An 18,681-nucleotide genomic window follows, 5' to 3' on the forward strand; every position below is an offset into this window, starting at 1 on the left:
CCTGATTCCCCAACACCATCGCCAGAGCATGCTCTCGCTAAACACTTTTCCCAAATAGGAAATCGCAAAACGTATAGTGACATATTATCAAAACAAGGTACAAAAATGCTCAAACCTGAACTTTAAATCTCTTTGCATTCATTTCGTCCTACTGAGATGGTCTTCTCTTTTGGTAACCTTATCATTTGCTTCGTTGGTCTCCCAAGTCGCTCGAGCGTGGTGGTATCTTCATCATTGGGCGGCCATGATGTCACTCTACAAAGCACGTAGATTCAACAGCCGACTTTGCGATCCAAACATGGCCGAAATGTTGGTTATGAAAACACAGCAGTCATGGTGACTCCTGCGCTTACATGCGGTCGACGGGTGTCAAGCCCAGGAGCTCCATGCCGTTCCTAAGGACCTGCCTAGCGCTGACGTACAACGCCATGCGTGCCCTCTTGACCTGCTCCTCGCTGCCAATGACTTGCAAGACTTCATAGCTGCTGCTAATGGCATGGGTCATCTTGAACAGATACATAAGGACAGTGGTGGGCTCCTTCTTCTTGAGCGTGTCCATAAAGACATCTGGCCATTGAGATAGCATCCTGATGACATCAACAGCGTGCTTCTCGGTAAGCAGGGTCAGGTCGGCGTTGACCAGCTCCTCCTCGGGGATGCCAGCCTTGCGGACAATGCTGCACAGACGGGCGTGCGCATACTCGAGGTAGGGGCCAGTGTCACCCTCAAATGACGTCATGCGCTCGAGGTTGAAGTCGTAGTTGTTGATGCGCTTGCCCTTCATGTCCTGAACCATGACGGCGGCAATACCAAGAATGTCTGCCGTCTTTTCGGGGTTCTCGACCTGCTCGTACTTGGCCTGGTTGGTCTTCATGACCTCGTGCATCTTTTCGCCGACAATGTTGAGGACCTCGTCCAGCGCCTTTGCGGTTCCAAGACGCGTCGACATGCCCTTGACCATACCAAAGTTGACGTGCTCGCAGCGGTCGGCAATGTCCTTGCGGCCCATGAGCTCAATGATCTTGAACAGTTGTGCCAAGTGTAGATCCTGCTGCGTGGCAACAACGTAGATCATCTTGTCAAAGTGGTAGGTGTTGTAACGCTCGACGGCAGCGCCAATATCACGGGTAAGGTACAGCGATGTGCCGTCCTTCTTCTTGACAAGAGCCTTGCCCAGCTTCTTGTTGTGCTTGGTCAGGTCAACAATGACGGCACCCTCGCTGTTTTCCGACGTGCCAGTCTCCTCGAGCTGCTTCGCTGCAGCCTCCATGGACTCGTTCTTGACCATCGACTCGCCAGAGTAAACGTCATATTCGATGTTGAGGCGACGGTACGACTTCTTCAGCGCCTCAATGGACACCTCACGGCACCACTCCCAAAACTTCATGGGCTCCTCGTCGCCGTCCTCCATGCGCTTAAAGTAGTCACGAGCTTGCTGGCTGACACTCTTGGCGACCAGGGCGTCGACCTCCTTTTGCAGCTCTGCAACCTCTTGGTCCTTGCCCTCCTTCTTCAACTCCTGAATCTTGTCTTGCTTGGCCTTGATCTCCTCATCTTCCTCCCTCTGGACCTTGGACATGGCCTGGTAAACTTCGACAAGGTGCTTGATGGGGTCCGCCTGGAGCTTTTGCTCGTCGCCATACTTCTTGTATCCGACTGCAAGAATTCCGTACTGCCTGCCCCAGTCACCCAGGTAGTTCATCCTGGTGATATCCCATCCTGCGCCCCTGTAGAGGTTGGCAAGGAAACCGCCGATAATGGTACTGCGCAAATGCGCGTAGCCAAAGGGCTTGGCAATGTTGGGGGAGGAGAATTCGATGACAATATGCTTGCGGCCCTTGGAAGGATCCGAGGGGTCTTTGAGACCATCGTAGGGGTTGAGACCGTATTTGCTGCCGCGCTTGAGAATGGTGGGGAGGACCAGAGAGGTAAGCGCTTGAGGCTTGAAGAAGAAGGAAAGGAAAGGTCCGTTCGCGACGGGCTTCTCAACAAGAGGAGACTCGGGGAACTGCCAGGGTGAGCCCTAGAATGACGAAATCGTGTGTAGTGGGAATACCTTGTCCTGAATTTCCTTTGCCGTCTCGTCGGGCTTCTTGCCCTTCAGTCTGAGTGCGGGCACAGGCAGAGTCAAGTCGCCCTTGTCCAGAGTCTGAGTCGTTTGAATGACTGGGAAGATGATCTTGACATCGACGCCGCTTGCTTGCGACACGAGCTCGGCAATGTGTGAGCGGAAAATGTCGACTGGGTTGACCTCCGGGTGAGTATTTTGCTGCTTGGGGACCTCGGAGATACCAAGGTTCTTCAGTGTCGCAGCGACGTCCTCAATGGACTGATCTTGAAATTGGACCGCGGCCATGATGGTTGGGTCAAACGGCTTGCGTGATAGGTTGGTTGGCAACAAAGCGCGAGATGGGGTGTGGAAGGACCGAGTCCGGTGAGCGATTGAGGCGCGCGGCAGGCCTTGGGGTCTGGAGCAGCGACTGAGTACGGCGGTTTCGAAGGGCGTTCGGTGGATGAGCCGCAGGAATCGCATGCAGACAGAGGAAGCTGGCCGTGGCGGGGTCGCGAAGCAGTCGGAAAAGGTGCTGCGCGTCAAAATTTCTTGACCGCCCGCCGCGATTTGACTCATGCGTGTGAAGTCAGCCCAGCCCCAGCCCCAACTTCAACGCCGTCACCGACTCTGCAAGCTCAATTCCACCAACCTCAAGATTGTCCATCTGTGCCTCTGATCCTTCTCGCGTCCATCAAACGGGCCGAGGTCTTACACGAACGCGTCCATATGCCCGCGAGACCAACGCCAGAAACAAGGCGACAACTCTGTGCCGCGGCAAGAGACGAGGCACAGTCTAAATCCAACAACCCAAAGCTACAAGGTGCGTCTTTTGGGCAACAAATGAAGTCGATTTTGGGCTATGTTGGTGAGCTGGATGACTCCGCGCCTCCCCCTCCACCAGCCGCGCGCCAAAGTCGTCACAAACTTAACCATTGAGAATGTCTCATCTTGCCTACTCCCTGGATTGATATGTTGGAAATGGACGTGTTGGTGATTTAGTGGAAAGGCGTGGTCGTATGGTGCCGTCAGCAGCAAAGCAGCCTTTCGCGGCTCGCCAGCTCTTGTTCAGCCTCGCTGAGGTGCACCGCCCTGTTACAGCATCTCCACTCTTTGACGATCCTGTCCATCAGGGTCTATAAGTACTGGACTGACTCTCGACCTTCATCACCATCTTGCAGCATATCCACAAGATCCAAACACTTTTTAGCCTTTTGGCCAATACTCGTTGATTCCCAACCAGCCTCTTCATACTCTCTTCTTCACTATACAATATGTCTGAGCCAACGACTTCTCCCCCTCAAGAGCAAGTGGCTTCCAATGCTGCTGAGCAAAAGGTTGAACAATCCGCGTCCGAGGTTGAGGCGCAGATCAATGCTGGAAAGGCCTCCATTTTCAAAGCTCCTCACCAGATCACGACTTCGACCCCCTCAATCTTTCTCGCCGGCAGCATCGAAATGGGCAAGGCTGTAGACTGGCAGACGGAAATCACCAAGAACCTGTGCCATCTTCCGGTGACCATTATGAACCCACGGCGCGACGACTGGGACAACGACTGGAAGCAAGACATTTCGGACCCGCGCTTCAAAGAACAAGTTGTTTGGGAACTCGACTGCCAGGACCGCGCCGACGTCATCGCCATGAATTTCGACAAGAAAACCATGTCACCAATCACTCTGATGGAGCTTGGCCTGTACGCAGGCAGCGGAAAGCTCGTCGTTGCCTGCCCTGATGGATACTGGAGGCGTGGAAACGTCCAGGTTGTGTGTGACAGATTTGGTATCGAGCTGCTCGAGTCGCTGGATGAACTCATTGAAAATGTCAAGGGAAAGCTGGAAGCCAAAGTGAAGGAATGATGGACGACGATGCCACCTGTGGACGTCATGGTTTCGCCCTTGTGCTACGACAAGTAGTTCGGCGAAACTCGCTGGCTGTTGCTTGCGCTCGCAATTGATGCCCATGGCAAAATCGAGCATTGATGATTGCGGCCGATGATTCAACATCATATTCTCACGGCGCGCAATCCAGAGGTACTCGATGGCTTTCTTTTACTACATCGTCACTCTTTTGATCAATTAATCTATCTTCCAAACGCTCCAATTCCCGACAATGTGACCCACTGCTGACGATCCGGGGTATTCACGCCTGCTGCGTGCTTGCTCTGGGGATGTGATAAGCTTATCATCCCCGGGCCGCGCACCATGGCACTTTCAAGTCGCTGTCGCTCCGTGCTGCCAGTCAAAAGATGGGTTTGGCCACCAGAGCGGGGATCGTGTGGAGTACCGCGGCGGCTACAGGCGCGAAGTTTGCGGGAATTCCCTATCACTTGATAAACGTGCAGCACCCCCCATTCTGCTTCAGTTTCGAAGGGACAATAGGTCTCCAAATACTTCTATCCGCCTCCTAGACTTTGGTACCGTAAGGAGATTTCATTCCTGGCAACCGAAAATGTCAGAAATAGAAAAGAAGAGAGATAGTCTGGAGAAACCAGAGGTGGACATCACCGAAGGCGTGACAGAGTATGGGCCAGACGAGCAAAAGCTACGGGATATTGCAGGAGAGCTGTACCTCGAGGTGCAACAGTATCCAAGAGAAGAGCTAGAGGCAGAAGGCAAGAAGGTGTTGCGGAAGATTGACAAAGTCATACTGCCAGTTGTAAGACAAGAAGGGACCTGGGAAGTTTGAGGTAGACACTGAAATTTGTCGGTAGATCTGCATCACCTGCATGCTTCACTATCTGGACAAGCTGTCCCTCAACTACGCCTCTGCCTACACGCTCAAGGAGGACCTGGGGCTCGAGGGGTGAATATCCTCCAATTTGCACTTGTGTCAGAACCGATAGCTTACTCGACGCAGCCAACGCTACTCATGGACCGCCGCCGTCTTCAACTTCGGCTACCTCTTCTGGTCCATCCCCGCCAACATCCTGCTCCAAAAGCTGCCCGTCGCCAAATTCACCGGGTTTCTGCTGCTCGGCTGGGCCGTCGTGCTCGTCTGCCACGTCGCCGCCAAAAACTATGCCGGCCTGCTGGTCCTCCGCTTCGTCATGGGCATGTTTGAGGCCAGCATCTCGCCCCTCATCATGACAATTACGTCCATGTTCTATGCGCGCGACGAGCAGCCGTTTCGCATGTGCCTGTTCCTGGCGTTCAACGGCGTCGCAACGATGCTGGGCGCGCTGTTGAGCTACGGGTTGGGCAATGCGACGGGCAGTCTGCTCAAGACGTGGCAGTTGATCTTTCTGGTCATTGGTGCGCTGAATGTTGTTTGGGGCATCTTGTTTGTCAGTACCCCTGGCTAACCGCCTTTTTCGTCCTTGTTCTCATCTGACTATCTTCAGCTTATCCTTACCCCTGACTCCCCCAGCACGGCCAAGTTTCTCACGCACAAGGAGAAGGTCGTCGCCATCAACCGCATCGCGACAAACATGATCGGCGTCAAGAACGCGCACTTCCAAACCAAACAGTCGCTCGAAGCCCTCACTGATCCCAAGGTGTGGTGTCTGACGCTCATCGGGCTGGCCTGCGGCATCATCAACGGCGGCGTGTCCAACTTCTCGTCGGCGCTGCTCGAAGGCTTTGGGCTATCCGGACTCAACGCGACGCTGCTGCAGCTGCCCAGCGGCGCCATAGAGGCCGGCGTCGTCCCCCTGTGCGGGCTGGCCGCCAGCCGCTTCAAAGACACGCGCGCCCTGTGGCTCGTCGTCAGCTGCCTGCCGCCGCTCGCCGGCCTCATCGGCATCCAGCTAACGAGCCTGGCGCACCGCTGGACGCTCGTCGGCTGCAGCTGGTTGCAGTACATTTTCGGCGCGGCCATCATACTCGCCTGGAATCTGCTGACGACCAACGTCGCCGGCCACTCCAAACGCGCCCTGGCCACCGGCCTGTGGTTTGTGTTTTATGCGGCGGGAAACGTCGCGGGCGCACAGGTGTTTTTGGCACGAGAGGCCCCGCGGTACCATTCGGCCATCATCGCGCTATCAGTGTGCTATGCTGGCATCATCGTCGCGGCGTTGGTGTTGCGCCAGCTCATGTGGTGGGAGAATCGGAGGCGTGATGGGAGCAGCACAGTCGTGGACGAGGCGACGAGAGATGGCTTTATGGATCTGACGGACCGCGAGAATCCTGGCTTCAGGTATGCTCTTTAAAGGCGTACTGACACTAGCCTGATGCCATGGAGCTGCCGGGGGCGCGTGTCCTCGTGCGATGGTGGTCAAGACGGACATGAGGGGATGAGCGGTGTTGTAGAAATGATGAATATTAGACGCTAGGATACTTGCTCGCTTTTCCAAATCCGATGCCAGCAAACACAGTGCAATACCCCTCAGTCGACACCAACTCTCTTCGATTTAATCAACGACCTACTTGGTCCGCTCGGGCAACCTGTCCAACAATGAGCAACGCTCCCCAACTTCCACGCGGCGCAGACCAACCTACTCCTTCTTGTCCGCCTCCGGCGCCGCCGCCAGCGTCACCTCAAGGACATCCTTGCCCACACCACTGGCCTCAATCAGGCGGAGGGCGGCCTCGACGTTATCCTCAGTCAAGACGGTCGTCGCGGGGAAAGTCTTTGTGTCGCGGCCGGCGCCGGCCCAGCGCACGCGCACCGTCTCGACCCGGTCCGCCGCCGTCTTCTTTGCGTACTTGGCCAGGAACTCTTGCGTGTTGACCGACGACGGCACGACGGTTTCGATTTGCGAGATCAGGTCCGACAGCTTGGTGCCCGAGGAGATGAGCAGGAGTTCGTGGCGAGAGGAGGAGCCCGCGATGGTGAAGATTATGGGAAAGGTTGAGGAGGCCATGGTGCGGATGTGCTGGTGGTGTGGTGGTCTTGAGTGGTGGTGTTGGTGGCGTTGTGTTGGAGAGGCAGGTAGATTCCGTTGGTTGTTTCGTTGAAGCTCTTCGACAGAGTCGCTCGCCTGTAGGAAAGAGGAGTCGTTCAAATCGTCGTAGCGGTAGGCAGGTATGACAGGTGGGTATAAATCAGAACCAACACGAGCGGGGCAGGCGGACTGCCAACATCTTTATATCCAGGCAAAGCACCCCAGCATGGAACAAGGCTTGCCGCCTCCCCGCCGCTGCTGGCTGGCCTCAGACATCAGCATCATCATGCTCAGCAAGTTTTGTGAGCCAGTTTTCTGAACACTTTAGGGTGCTCGGGTAGGACGCGTGAGGCCGCACGTCGACGTCACCGCGCAGGGAACCATGGATGTGTGGCAGGGGTGCGCCGGCCAATTACTGGACCCGCTCGCTGCGCGTCAAGTCCAGCGTCTGGCGATGGATCACCCGCAGGGCCGCAGCAGGGCCCGCTCGGACTAATGTAGGCAGAGTGGACCATCGCCTCAATCGCAGCTCATGGGGATCGTGAGATGTTAAGTTGCTGATAGAATGCCGCTGGTCTCAAGGAAATGGAGCTGTTACCATTAACCATCATGTTGCAATTTCGCGAAGATGCGAGTAACTACTTAGCATTGCCAAAATGTCATCAGGACCCTGTTGATTCGCTTTCGCGCCGTACCCCTGACTCCGCTGCATTGGTGGCCAGGGGGCATTTCTCGCCGTTGCACACGTTTGCGTCACTCCGAGCACCGCGACACGGGTAGCTGCGACAACGAGGAGCAAAACTTGGAAGGAGTCCATGACTTTTGGGCGACTTGCACCGTGCTGCCTAGATTTGACGCTGGACAGGGAGAATGGATAGGTGGGATGATGCAAGCGACGGAGAACATGGAAACAGGTGGTGGATGTGTGATGGAATTGTGGTACAGGTAGGATGAGGGTATAATAAAGCTCCGAATCCTCCCCATATCGAGCCTCCCAAGAGGAATAGAAATAAGTTGGTATCCAACAAAAAATGTGACAGTCTACAACATAACAAGACAACAGATGGACCTCCCAACATGAAATCATACAGACCACTTAAACGGGGCCTTGACGACAACGAAACTTTTCCTCCCCAGAATAAAAACATTACTGCAGGCACATTACAACTTCGCAATCAACTCGCCGCCCTTCTCGGCCGCAACCATGATGCCAAACTGGGGGTTGACGGTCAACGGCGCAACGACGCTACCATCAACAACGTGCACATTGTCCGTGCCCTTGACGCGCAGCGCCTCGGCATCGACGCACGACCCGATGCGGCAGCTGGAGCTCCAGTGGTTGACCTGGCCCTTGGCGTACTGCGAAGGCGTCGTGATGTACGTCTGAATCTCCTCCTTGGTCGCGTTGGCCGGGATGTTGAGCGGCGTCAGCCCCGAGCCGGGCAGCGCCTGAAACAGGTCGTGGATGAAGGTTGCAATGTCGCTGGCGTCGCGGCCGGCGGCGTCGCTGTAATAGATGTCGTCCGAGGGCCCGGCTACGCCTTTGGAGTCGATGACTACGCGGCCCGAGGACAGGAGGCCGCTGGTGCCGTATACGTTGAGCGTAATGGTGCGGTCGTCGACGAAGTCGCCGTAGCCCGCGCTGTCGATGGTGCCCTGGACACCGGTTGCGGGAGTGCCGTCGCTGTGCGGGATCGTGGTCCAGAAGACGGACGTTTGTGAGGCGAAGGTGTAGGGGCCGCTCTTGGAGCTAAGGTACATGAGCGTGTCGGATGTGATGGGGGACTTGTAGGAGTAGGTGTAGGATGCAATGCTGGGGCCAGTGAGTTCGATGAAGGTATTAGGGTTGTCGAAGAGGCCAGCGCCGACGGCAGTGTTGTTGATCCAGGCCGAGGGGTTCAGGGAGGTGGGGATCAGGTTGGACGAAGCAAGCTGCGAGAGCGTAGCCGGGTCGCCAATGCCGCTCATCATCAGGAGTTGCGGCGACTGGATGGCACCACCACTGAGGACCACGCGGCCGTTGGAAGAAAGGGGAATCGTCACCGTCGTGCCATTGAAAGTGGCCACGACGCCGGTAGCCTTGGAGCCCGTCCTCTCAACGCGCTGGACACGAACGCCGCTTTGGAGAAGGAAGTTGGAGCGGCTAAGAGAAGTCTGCAGGTAGGTCGTGACGGGTCCCCCGCGTTGCCCCTTGTTGTAGTCGTATGCAGGCCGGCCAAACACCTTGGTCTTGTCGTGAGGCTGGTCGTTGATGACTACATTCGAGTAGCCAGCGCCGTCGACGAGCCACTTTTTGGCCGCCTCGTAGCCAGTCTGGAGGTAGTAGTTGCCGTCGGCAGAGTAGTCCGTGACGGTCGCTTGCCTGCTCAAAAGCCGCGCCGTCGCATCCTCGAGGTCTGCATTCTTCCAACCATCAGGGTGGTAAGTATCCCAATCGGAAGAAGGCGGTTGGAAAAACATTCCAGCATTGACTGCGCTAGAACCACCAATCGTGCAGCCTCCAAAGGCGTTGACAGTGCTTCCACACGTCAAGTCTCCAGGGTCAGAAAAGATACTCTTGTCTGTTGATCGATTAGCCCAGTCGCTCGATCAAGGTTGAAGGTTGAAAAGAAGCTTACAGAGACCGGGAATGTCGACACGACTCATGTTGGTTCCCGCCAGCCAATCCGGCTTTTCCGTCCCGCCAGTGATGCCATACGACTTACCCCCGCCCTCGAGCAAGAGCGTCTTCTTGCCGGCTTCGCTCAGCTTGTCGGCCACGATGATTCCAGCAGGTCCTGATCCAACCACGATGGCGTCCCATTCTTGCTTCGTCCAGTCTTGCTCGCCAAGCGAAATGCTCAAGGGGGCCGCGAGGGCGGAAGAAAGAAAGGCGACGATGAAGGGGGCGTGTATTAACTTCATCGTGAAGGATTAAAGGATTAACACAAGGGAAGAGACTGAAGGACGAGGGTATCTGTAGCGCATGGGACTAACAGGGGACGTCTCCGCGTGGAGAAATATATATATGGAGAAGAAGAAGAATCGAAGCAGACTCCGCCACAGGGCTGAAGGGCATCTCTCGTGAGAAAAACAGAAAACAGAGCAGCAGTCGAGCCCGACCCTCCTCCGCCCCAAGGCATGTCATTCCGCAACATCGTGTCTGGCGATCCCTGCTCTGCACAGATGTGGTCATCAAATAGGGACGGCCGTGAGCAATTTCCCTGTCGAGAAGGGACGGGACGCCGTCCGTCCCAGCGCAACCCCCGATAGGCGGTTCCGAGTCTAACAGACGTCGCCTGTGGCGATCACGTCAATGACAAGAATGACGGGAGTGTGACAGGAAAGGGCGGAGACGGCGCGCCCATGGCTAGCGCGTGGTGTTGGCAGTTTGGCGTGGTGTAGTATGGTCGGAGAAAAAAAAGGCGGCGAGCGCATCCGCTCGCCAATGGCCTGCCTGCCAGCCGTCAACACGAGGGACCCTGGATCTGCAGGGCTATTTCCAGCAAGGAGCCATGTTCAACACGAGCGGTCATCCCGTGTCTTTTTCTTTTCCATCCCCCAAAAATTGGTGTGCAAGGAGAGCACGAGGGGGTGACATCTCCAAGCGGAAGGGAGAGACACAGACAGGGGGTGCGCGATGGCCGTGCCAATACGATGGAAGCTTTCCCTTTGCCCTTCCACTCGGGGCGCCAGACCCGAAGCAGCAGACGCAAACACCAAAGCTTGGCAAAACCTTGAGCTGAAGAAAAGCGAGGGGCGCTCTGCTGCTGCTCTGCTGCATATTTTCTCTCCTCGATGCCACCGACGGGTCTGACGTTGGCCGAGTCTTTCCCAGTGTCGCCTCGTACTCGATGCGATGCACAATGATACCACCATGGTGATCAAAGCAACATCGTGTTCTCGGTCAACGGCTAACTAGCGCGCTAGCTTCACGCTGGCTCCGCGCGCTTCTCGGTACGAATGCGACCATTTTTGGCGCCAGTGCACGTCTACTTGAACCGGTGCTGCCCCCAGCTGGCCTTGGTTGCACGTCGAGGCCGTTGTCGGTCGCTGGCCAAAAACCTGGAATCGATCCTCTTCATCACAGCTGCAGCAAATATGCAGTCTCAGCTGCAACGAAAAAACCCAGGACGCGGCATCACCGACATATTCCAACCAGTGGCGACACAGCCAATGACGTGCCGTTGTGCTTCTCGTCAGGGATGGCGGATGACCTGTCATCGACAGCACAAAAAGCCCTCTCATTCTCAGTCTCTCGCTGGAGCGCCGCCAGCATGCTTACGCTTCGCTAGGTCTATGAGTTACGTACGATCCGAAACGCACCTTTTGATGCAAGGGAATCATTCAAAGCAATGCAGCCAGCCACAGGAACCCAATGGAAGAAGAAAAAAAAGTACTCCTCAACACACCGCCACTACTTTTGCCCGTAAACCACCCAGAGGGTATAGTACGCGTGCACCTTGGGATTCCTGATGGCCTTTCTTCCCTCTGCACACAGGACTTCAGCCTCGTCCCGGGACCATCCAAGGCCCTTTGTGATCGGCCCGTTCAACCCCATATTGAAGGCGTCAATGACGGCTGCTTGCATGTATAGGCCGGCCGTCCGCAGCAACTGGTTCTTAGCCCAAGGACCGATGGGGACTTTGATCTGGTGCGTGGTGATGTTCCTGAAGCCCGCGGCCCGTAGCTTTTCGGGGATCTTGCCGCCAACGTGGAAATCGCTTCCAAATTCTTTGAGACCGTCACGTACCGCTGCCGTATACTTGAGGTAGGCCCAGTCGGGCGGGATACTGTTGTCGTCCGTCTTGGGCATGAAGTCGAGTTCTTGAATCTCAATGTAGCCGCCAGGGTTCAACCAGCTGAGACGAGGCTGTCAGCGTTGCACGTCAGTGACCAACAGGGCAATTCTTACTTGAGTGCGCTGGTGAGGACCTTGTGCCAGTCCTTGATGGCTGGCGCCATGGCGCGCGCGTGGATGAGGTCGAAGGGAGCCGAGTAGACCCATTCGCTCTCTATGTCGTCGACCAGGAATCTGACTGGCGCGCTTCCCACATCAGCATTCGTCCACGCTCAACACGTTCAGGCACCGTCTCTTTCTTACCATTGGGTGGCACGAAGCTGGGCTGAATTGGGCTGAGGTCCACGCCAATGATTTCTGCGCTGGGATAAGTATCTCCCATGTCGACGGCCCAGATGCCAGTGCCCGTTCCCTTTGCGCCGTCAGCATCTTTGCACGCCAAAAGTCGACAATGGCCGTACTAGGTCGAGGACGCGACTCGGGTCGCTGCCAACCGGGGCAAAATGCAGCTTGTCGCCGCAGACGGCCACGGTCATGGCGTGCTTCATATCCTCCCTATCCTGCTCCTGCTCGTCATTGGGGAAAATGTAGCGACCCTCGCAAAACTTGTGGTAGCGGCGGCCATTTTCAAAGTTGTAGTCGCGGACCGAGGAGCTGACGCTCGTCGTCATGCTGCCATTGTCGTCGCTGTCGTAGCCGGCGTCGCTAAAGTCTTCGTGCGCCTCGATCTCGGTACGTGCTTGGGCTGCGGCTTCGGCGACATCCTGGGGCGAGGCGGCGATGTTTGGGCCTTGGGATCCGAAGCTGGACTGGGAGCGCGGAGAGGAACCTGGCTGAGCGGTAGCCATTGTCGCGATGGAGTTGGAGGAGGCGGAGAGAGGGTCAGAGAGGGTCGGGGGTGGGTCTGCGCGCGCGGTAGCTGCGAGCTGCTGCCGATGGTACAAGGTGGTGACAGCAACCAGGCAGGCGCAGATGCAGAAGAGACTCAGACAGGCCCAGGAGAGACATTTGGTTCTTTAAGTCCGGGCGTGCGGCGCGGGGGTGGTCTGGTGGGTGCGTATTGAATGTAAGCTGGAGCGCCGGGCCGGCACTCTTTGGGTCAATGTCTCCGTCTCCGGCTGCTGCCACTTCATCGCTGCCCCGCTGAAGAAATCACAACTGCGGCCGATCCACCAGATTCAATTCTACGTACCCGATGACTATCTCTGCTCGCCGCCGTCGCCACTACCAACACGAACTTTAATGATCCATCGCGCTGCGCTCGCTGCCCAAGAACCCAAGCAAAAAAGAAACGCGACATCTCTGCTACAACACCACCAACATGCTCGCTCTCGCCCCCGGATTTGCGCCTATCCGAAGCCCTGGTTAGCCCATCACGCAGGCTCGTTGTGCATCGACTGCCTTGGCGACATGCGGCCACGCGCTGCAAAAGGCCTCGTCGGACTGTCGTGCTCACCACCCACTGACGCGCTCGAGGCCATGTATCCCGGGTGCGTGCCAACGCCCTTTTCCACGTCCAACATGGCGTCCTTGGTCCCCAACAACTCGACCTCGTTCATCTGTGGCGTCGAGGAGCCTCCCGCCTGCTGAGACGTGTCCATGCCTAGCCGCGCCAGGATGCGCGCCGTCTTCGCACGTTGCCTCTCGCGCACCTCGTGCGACGGGTTCTTGGTCGGGTCGTTGGCCTCGTCTCCATCCTGTCCTGGATTCGCCATTTCGTACTCGAGCGTCTTGATGAGAAAGTAAAATGCTATGGCGATCACTGCGCCGCTTGCTGGAGCTGCCCAGTATATCCAGTGGTGAGAGTCCCACGTGTTTGTCACAAGCGCTGGTCCGAGACTGCGGGCGGGATTCAGACTTCCTCCGGTGTAATACACGCCCGCGAGCTCAGCCACAAAGAGCGCCAGGCCGATTCCTACGGGCGCGATAAACGTAGCCTTGTGCTTTTCTTTGGCCAGCATCAAGATGCTGCCGAACCCCCATGTCAGCCCAACGCGACCAAGCAAAGGAGGAGCACCAACGTACGTAAAGACCAGCTCTGCCGTCATCAACATCTCAATCATGTAGCCCTGTGCGATCGACGTGCCATCGCTAAGCGTCGTCTGCACGTTGAGTGGAGCCGGGAAAATCGCAAGAACCATGCCGGCAGCGGCGATGGCTCCCAGAATTTGGGCCACAAACAGGCAAAGCGCACGCCACGCCCCGAACGCTCGTGTCACCCAAAGCGCCAGCGTCACCTGCAGTGTGACATTAATCAGCGTCTCATCAGCTTCAGACGGAGGGTCCGTACTGCAGTGGGGGATCCGCCGACTTACCGCAGGGTTGAAAAGGCCGCCCGAGATGCGAAAGAAGATCCAAACGTTGACCATGAGGCTGAAACCAAAGCAGAGAGCAATGTAGATGAAGACGGTCGGATCCCATGCCGGATCTCCCTCCACCTGCCTCGAGTCTGCGGGCGTCGAGGCCTTGGCTTTGGCTACCTCGGTGCCTGAAAAGGCAAAGAAAAGAAACATGGCCGTGCCGACGAATTCCCCAAGGCTGGCCACAAAGTGGTTTTTGCAATTCGTATTCATCCACATGGTCCACGGGAGCCGCATTGGCAGCAGATCATCTTTCTCTTTGTATCGCGGCGGTGGGGGCGGACTGTCGCCTCCTTCATCTTTGTGGCCAAGGGGCATCCAGCGGGAATCCCTCCACGAGTCTCTGCCTTGTTTGGATCGAGGAGAATCATTGGCGGACATGCTCGCGGCCTTTTCTCGCTTTTCGCGCTCCTTCATGTCGTAAAATGAGAGCGGCTGGCCGTTGTGATTCAGTCGGCTCAGGTACTTGGCCAAAGGAGGCTCAATGAAGGGGTCGTACTGAGTGCCGGTGCGCACTTCCTTTGCCGCCGAGTCGGGCTCCTTCCTAAGATTGCCGTTGCCATTTACCGAGTCTCTGGCGTTGAGCGTGCTGCTGTTGGAGGTTGACCTCTGGTGTACAAAACCTGCATTCGGCCGCGCTTGGTCCGGACCAGGACGAGAGGGCCTGGCGTCTTCGTGGCTTCTCGGCCCTCCCTCTCTAGGGATCCTCAAGTGTGTGGGTCGCTGCGGCGTGATGCGGTTGCCGGTCCATGGAGGTGGAGGTCTGGGCTCTTGGGCTTGTCCATGTTGTGGTCCGTCTCGATCCTTTCCATGGACGTACTCTCTTGCCCTTGAGCGAGGAGGAATTGGCCTCTCACCTGATGGAGGGCCTTCTGACGGTGAAGAATGAAAAACAAACTTTGATGCTGTCGGAGAGCTGGGTAAGGAGTTGGCTTGCTGAGAACCAAGGACTTCGTAAGGATTTGCAGAGCGAAAACGTTCGTAAACAGACTGGTACTGAGTAGAATTGCTGCCAGGCATTTCAACGAATGGGCGGACGGTTCGATATGCTGATGCTCACTAGAAATCAAAACTCCCAGGTTGCTTTGCAAACACGGTTATGCTGGAAAACTTGTCAGCAGCGAAGGAAACTCTTCCAAGAGTAAGTTAAGCATATCATGCTTAGTTTTATACATCATGGCTGGCGGCTGGGACGCTCAACACCTAATCCCCATAGCAACTTCCATCTCCAAGAAAGGGCAACTCAAGCTTTTGATGGCTTGCGCCATTGAAATTTTGCCATGGAAACACTGCGAAAGATGTGAAAAGTCAGTGTTGGCAAGACATGGAATCCTCGAGAGAGGACGCTCGAGCTGATGGGAAAGCCAAGATCTGGACCACAGCTTGGGCATCAAAGTCGACGGGACAGACGATTGCAGAGATGATGCCAGTCTTGAAGATCTGAGAATGCATCTAGAAGCAGTCGTCTTTGGAAGATGAGAGCGGTCGCAGTCGGGATCATCCCGAGTCTATGGAGCATACGACATCAGAAAGAGCAAAAGCCCATGAGCGAAAGATGGTCTTCTAATCCGGAGATTCTGTGCATATTTCCACGCTAGACGTTTTCGGCAACGGGCCGATGGTGCTGGAGAACGAGGTACGAAATCTCTGCGGAATGAATGGTGTTGCGCGACATCAAAGTCGATCATCTCGGGAACCACCACCATATCGACAAGCTGTTGGTCATTGATGCAGTGGTGACAGCCAAATCGCTAATTGAAGCGGCGGTAAGCTGCATTTCACTGCGTTTGAATATTCTTGGACGTGTTCCTCTCGTTGAGGCTCAATCACGGCGACAGCTCCGGGCGGTTGGTCGAAGTCTGAAGAAGTTTCAAGGAGTCAGCGGCATTGGCAACTGGAATTTTCCCTCAGACGGAGAGAAGATCATCGTGGATGGATGCCCAACACAATGGCTGAAAGTTGAGATGCGAATGAGGTGAGTTGTCACTGTTTTGATTGCTGTTCGTCTTCGGTTTGGTTGGCCCGGGGAAGGGCAAGCCGAAAGGACGGGCCGGTGCCGAGTTTGCCGACGTCACAACCTGGACAATGGATCCGAAATTCCATCCCAGGTCCTGTCCCGTCACCTCTTTCCCGTCTCTCTGCAGCACATAACAACTCCGGTCCACCTAATGTTGTCTGTCGAAGCTTTATGGGGATGCTCAAATGCAAAAGCCGTTTTTTTTTTTCACTAAGCTGCTTCGCATCACGCGATGAGTCCCGCCCGGCTGTCGTTTCGCTTCAGGACGACTGCCGAGTGCCGAACAAGGACCAATGATATCGGTCAGAAACCGAGGTCAAGCCTCAACTCCATGTCTCTCCAACCTCCGCGCCGTCCAAGCTCCACTCCTGAATCTCCTGAACGGCTCGGCCCTTTGATCTTTGACCTTGTCCGGTCAAAATCCTCAACACTCGTTGTGCCCTGCTAAGCTTTCTGCTAACAACGTCACTCGTGCCAAAGGCAGGCCGTTCACAAATCACTAAGCCGCTAGACTCCTCATCACTTGTGAATACGATTGGTGTTTCACAGTCGACACTTCGCTAAGCCGTGATTGCCAAAAGCCCGGGCAAAGCATCAGAGCAGAGCTCTTCCACCGCGACTTCGATTGGCTGATCCCGACGCCGTGGCCGTGTCCAAGTTTTGAACCGTTGCAAACGTTTCAAGGACCTCTATTTTCGACGCACTGTATGCCACTGAACCAGCGCACTTGCGAAAGTTCCGGTGCTCAAGCATCAGAATGGCAGACAACGGATCCGCTCGTCGCTGATTTATAGCCATGGGTGGAATCGCCAAGAGCGAGACAGAATCCTCCCGCCACGATGTTGCTGCTGAAAGTGGCCCTCTTCGCGCTCCCAGTACTATCTTCAGTGGCCCCTGGCCCGCCACCAGGCAACGGAACAAAGCTCCGGACCGTCAGCAAAAATGTACAAACGATCCACCACTTTGACGACAACACATGGGCCGAGAACCTCGCCGTTCGACAAGATGGAACCGTCCTAGTTTCTTTACTATCGAAGCCTCAACTTTATTCCATCGACCCGGCCACGTCTCCTTACAACGTCCAACTGGCGCATCAGTTTAATGGCTGCGCAAGCGTCCTCGGCATTGCAGAATACAGAAAAGATGTCTTTGCCGTCGTCAGGGGAAACTTTTCCATGGAAGTAACAGAATGGGTGCCGGGTACCTTCAGCATCTGGAAAGTGCAATTCACGTCCGATGGCCAGTCCCAATCCTCGCAAATCACCGAGATCCCAGAAGCCGGTGGGCTGAATGGAATCACGACGCTCAATCCTAAATCGGGTATCCTGCTTGTGGCAGATTCCGTCAACGGTGTCGTTTGGCGCGTAGGGGCCGATACTGGAGATCGCGTCGTCGCACTGAAGGACGAAACCATGGCACCACTCGGAAATTCGTCCACCCCGATCGGGGTTAATGGCATCAAAGTCAAAAACGGATATGTCTATTACTCCAACACGAACAAGCAACTACTTTGCCGGGTCGCCATCAATTCGGACAGTGGAATGGCCACCGGGCCCTTTGAGATTCTCGCCACTTCATTCATCGCGGATGATTTTGCGGTGACTGTCGACGGGTACATCTACGCTGCCGGCAACGCTGCAAACGACGTCAAGAAGTACCATGTCAACGGAACATGGGAATCGATCACCGGAGGCCAGGATCTGGTTGGTCCAACATCGGTCGCTTTTGGTCGATCTTTCGAGGACTCGGATACGCTATACATAACCAAGAAGAAGACGCCGGGTCTGGTCAAGATGGGCCTGTGAGCCTCCTTGTCGAAATGGTTACAAAGAGATGGGGTATGCAAGAGAATATTGAAATGGATGGAAGAATGGAGAAATAGAGAAAGGAAAACGCCCTCCAATGCAGCGGATGTTTTACAGAGAAAAGGCAACATACAACGCCCAACACCTTAATGTAATCGAAATTGCAACCGCTCCTACCGCTGGACTTTCGCTCTTTGGCAGTTCACAACTCGAAGTACCATCCCATGCTCCTCCTTTTCAAATCTTTTCTCCAAGGTCTTCGCTGCACCCACTCCACCATCTGGCCCATTCGCACACCTGCTTCGTCCGCCACGCAATCCTTCTCCGTCAACCCGTCTTCGACGTGGAAGACGGCAATCTCGACCCGTCTCGCCGGTGGTTGGGTGATTAGCATGTTTCGCCAAGAGGCCTCCTTGGGGTCGTGTGCCCTGTCGCCGCGCAGTATCGCATCGCCCCCGTAGGAAACCATGGGCATGTAGCCCCCGTCGTAGCCTTCTTCCGGATCGTTCAAGATGCCAAGTTTGAATTTTTTGGCCAGCACTTTGTTCAGCTTCGGTTTGATGGACCTGGGTACTTTCTTCGCATCGCAACATTTGACGGCCTCATCACCGGGTGATGATGCACTTTGACTCTTTGCTCGCCGGCAGGGTGCAGGTGTCAGGAAGAGGGCTCGTTGCAAGACGGTCGAATGGCGAATGGTGGCGTTCCAAAGATGGCAAACATGATGTGCCGCAATGAGGGATTGAAAAGGAAGGTGAAGAAGGACGTTTTCCAGCAACTCGATCGTGAAGAGCACTTGGTGTGTTGCAGAAGAAGACATGTCGACTTGCGCGCCGACGAAGACAAT

General features: G+C 55.7%; 9 protein-coding genes across 9 annotated transcripts; 3 read left to right on the forward strand and 6 right to left on the reverse strand.

Moving 5' to 3' along the window:
• Nucleotides 1-349: 349 nt before the first annotated feature.
• On the reverse strand, nt 350-2,356 carry BKA78DRAFT_333309 (uncharacterized protein; the record flags this gene model as incomplete). Its single annotated transcript, XM_066890071.1, has 2 exons — nt 350-2,008; nt 2,057-2,356. 2 exons carry the CDS (start codon nt 2,354-2,356, stop codon nt 350-352), a joined length of 1,959 nt encoding a protein of 652 aa, XP_066740563.1.
• A 1,124-nt stretch (nt 2,357-3,480) lies between these two features.
• Nucleotides 3,481-3,885, forward strand: BKA78DRAFT_231567 (uncharacterized protein; the record flags this gene model as incomplete). The annotated part of the gene is made up of 1 exon (XM_066883778.1): nt 3,481-3,885. A coding segment is annotated over one exon (405 nt), but the record flags the coding sequence as incomplete, so codon positions are not given.
• Nucleotides 3,886-4,498: 613 nt separating this feature from the next.
• Nucleotides 4,499-6,197, forward strand: BKA78DRAFT_256666 (allantoin permease; the record flags this gene model as incomplete). The annotated part of the gene is made up of 4 exons (XM_066885109.1): nt 4,499-4,705; nt 4,761-4,852; nt 4,907-5,333; nt 5,391-6,197. 4 exons carry the CDS (start codon nt 4,499-4,501, stop codon nt 6,195-6,197), a joined length of 1,533 nt encoding a protein of 510 aa, XP_066740565.1.
• A 117-nt stretch (nt 6,198-6,314) lies between these two features.
• BKA78DRAFT_32068 (uncharacterized protein) lies at nt 6,315-7,189 on the reverse strand. Its single transcript, XM_066888966.1, has 2 exons — nt 6,483-7,189; nt 6,315-6,432 (listed from the first exon to the last, which is right to left on the reverse strand). Exon 1 carries the CDS (start codon nt 6,849-6,851, stop codon nt 6,483-6,485), a length of 369 nt encoding a protein of 122 aa, XP_066740566.1. The 5' UTR covers nt 6,852-7,189; the 3' UTR covers nt 6,315-6,432.
• An 844-nt stretch (nt 7,190-8,033) lies between these two features.
• BKA78DRAFT_256445 (cellobiose dehydrogenase-like protein) lies at nt 8,034-9,776 on the reverse strand (the record flags this gene model as incomplete). The annotated part of the gene is made up of 2 exons (XM_066885088.1): nt 8,034-9,433; nt 9,491-9,776. 2 exons carry the CDS (start codon nt 9,774-9,776, stop codon nt 8,034-8,036), a joined length of 1,686 nt encoding a protein of 561 aa, XP_066740567.1.
• Nucleotides 9,777-10,999: 1,223 nt separating this feature from the next.
• BKA78DRAFT_32130 (S-adenosyl-L-methionine-dependent methyltransferase) lies at nt 11,000-12,762 on the reverse strand. Its single transcript, XM_066889013.1, has 4 exons — nt 12,114-12,762; nt 11,956-12,064; nt 11,767-11,890; nt 11,000-11,713 (listed from the first exon to the last, which is right to left on the reverse strand). Exons 1-4 carry the CDS (start codon nt 12,498-12,500, stop codon nt 11,269-11,271), a joined length of 1,065 nt encoding a protein of 354 aa, XP_066740568.1. The 5' UTR covers nt 12,501-12,762; the 3' UTR covers nt 11,000-11,268.
• Nucleotides 12,763-13,025: 263 nt separating this feature from the next.
• On the reverse strand, nt 13,026-14,225 carry BKA78DRAFT_256214 (aquaporin-like protein; the record flags this gene model as incomplete). The annotated part of the gene is made up of 3 exons (XM_066885065.1): nt 13,026-13,620; nt 13,678-13,889; nt 13,968-14,225. 3 exons carry the CDS (start codon nt 14,223-14,225, stop codon nt 13,026-13,028), a joined length of 1,065 nt encoding a protein of 354 aa, XP_066740569.1.
• A 2,643-nt stretch (nt 14,226-16,868) lies between these two features.
• On the forward strand, nt 16,869-17,834 carry BKA78DRAFT_298943 (uncharacterized protein; the record flags this gene model as incomplete). Its single annotated transcript, XM_066886990.1, has 1 exon — nt 16,869-17,834. One exon carries the CDS (start codon nt 16,869-16,871, stop codon nt 17,832-17,834), a length of 966 nt encoding a protein of 321 aa, XP_066740570.1.
• A 202-nt stretch (nt 17,835-18,036) lies between these two features.
• Nucleotides 18,037-18,654, reverse strand: BKA78DRAFT_298944 (uncharacterized protein; the record flags this gene model as incomplete). Its single annotated transcript, XM_066886991.1, has 1 exon — nt 18,037-18,654. One exon carries the CDS (start codon nt 18,652-18,654, stop codon nt 18,037-18,039), a length of 618 nt encoding a protein of 205 aa, XP_066740571.1.
• Nucleotides 18,655-18,681: the final 27 nt, after the last annotated feature.

Source organism: Phyllosticta capitalensis, assembly GCF_038381095.1.
Source record: "Phyllosticta capitalensis strain CBS 128856 chromosome Unknown BKA78scaffold_10, whole genome shotgun sequence".
NCBI classification, from domain to species: Eukaryota; Fungi; Ascomycota; class Dothideomycetes; order Botryosphaeriales; family Phyllostictaceae; genus Phyllosticta; species Phyllosticta capitalensis.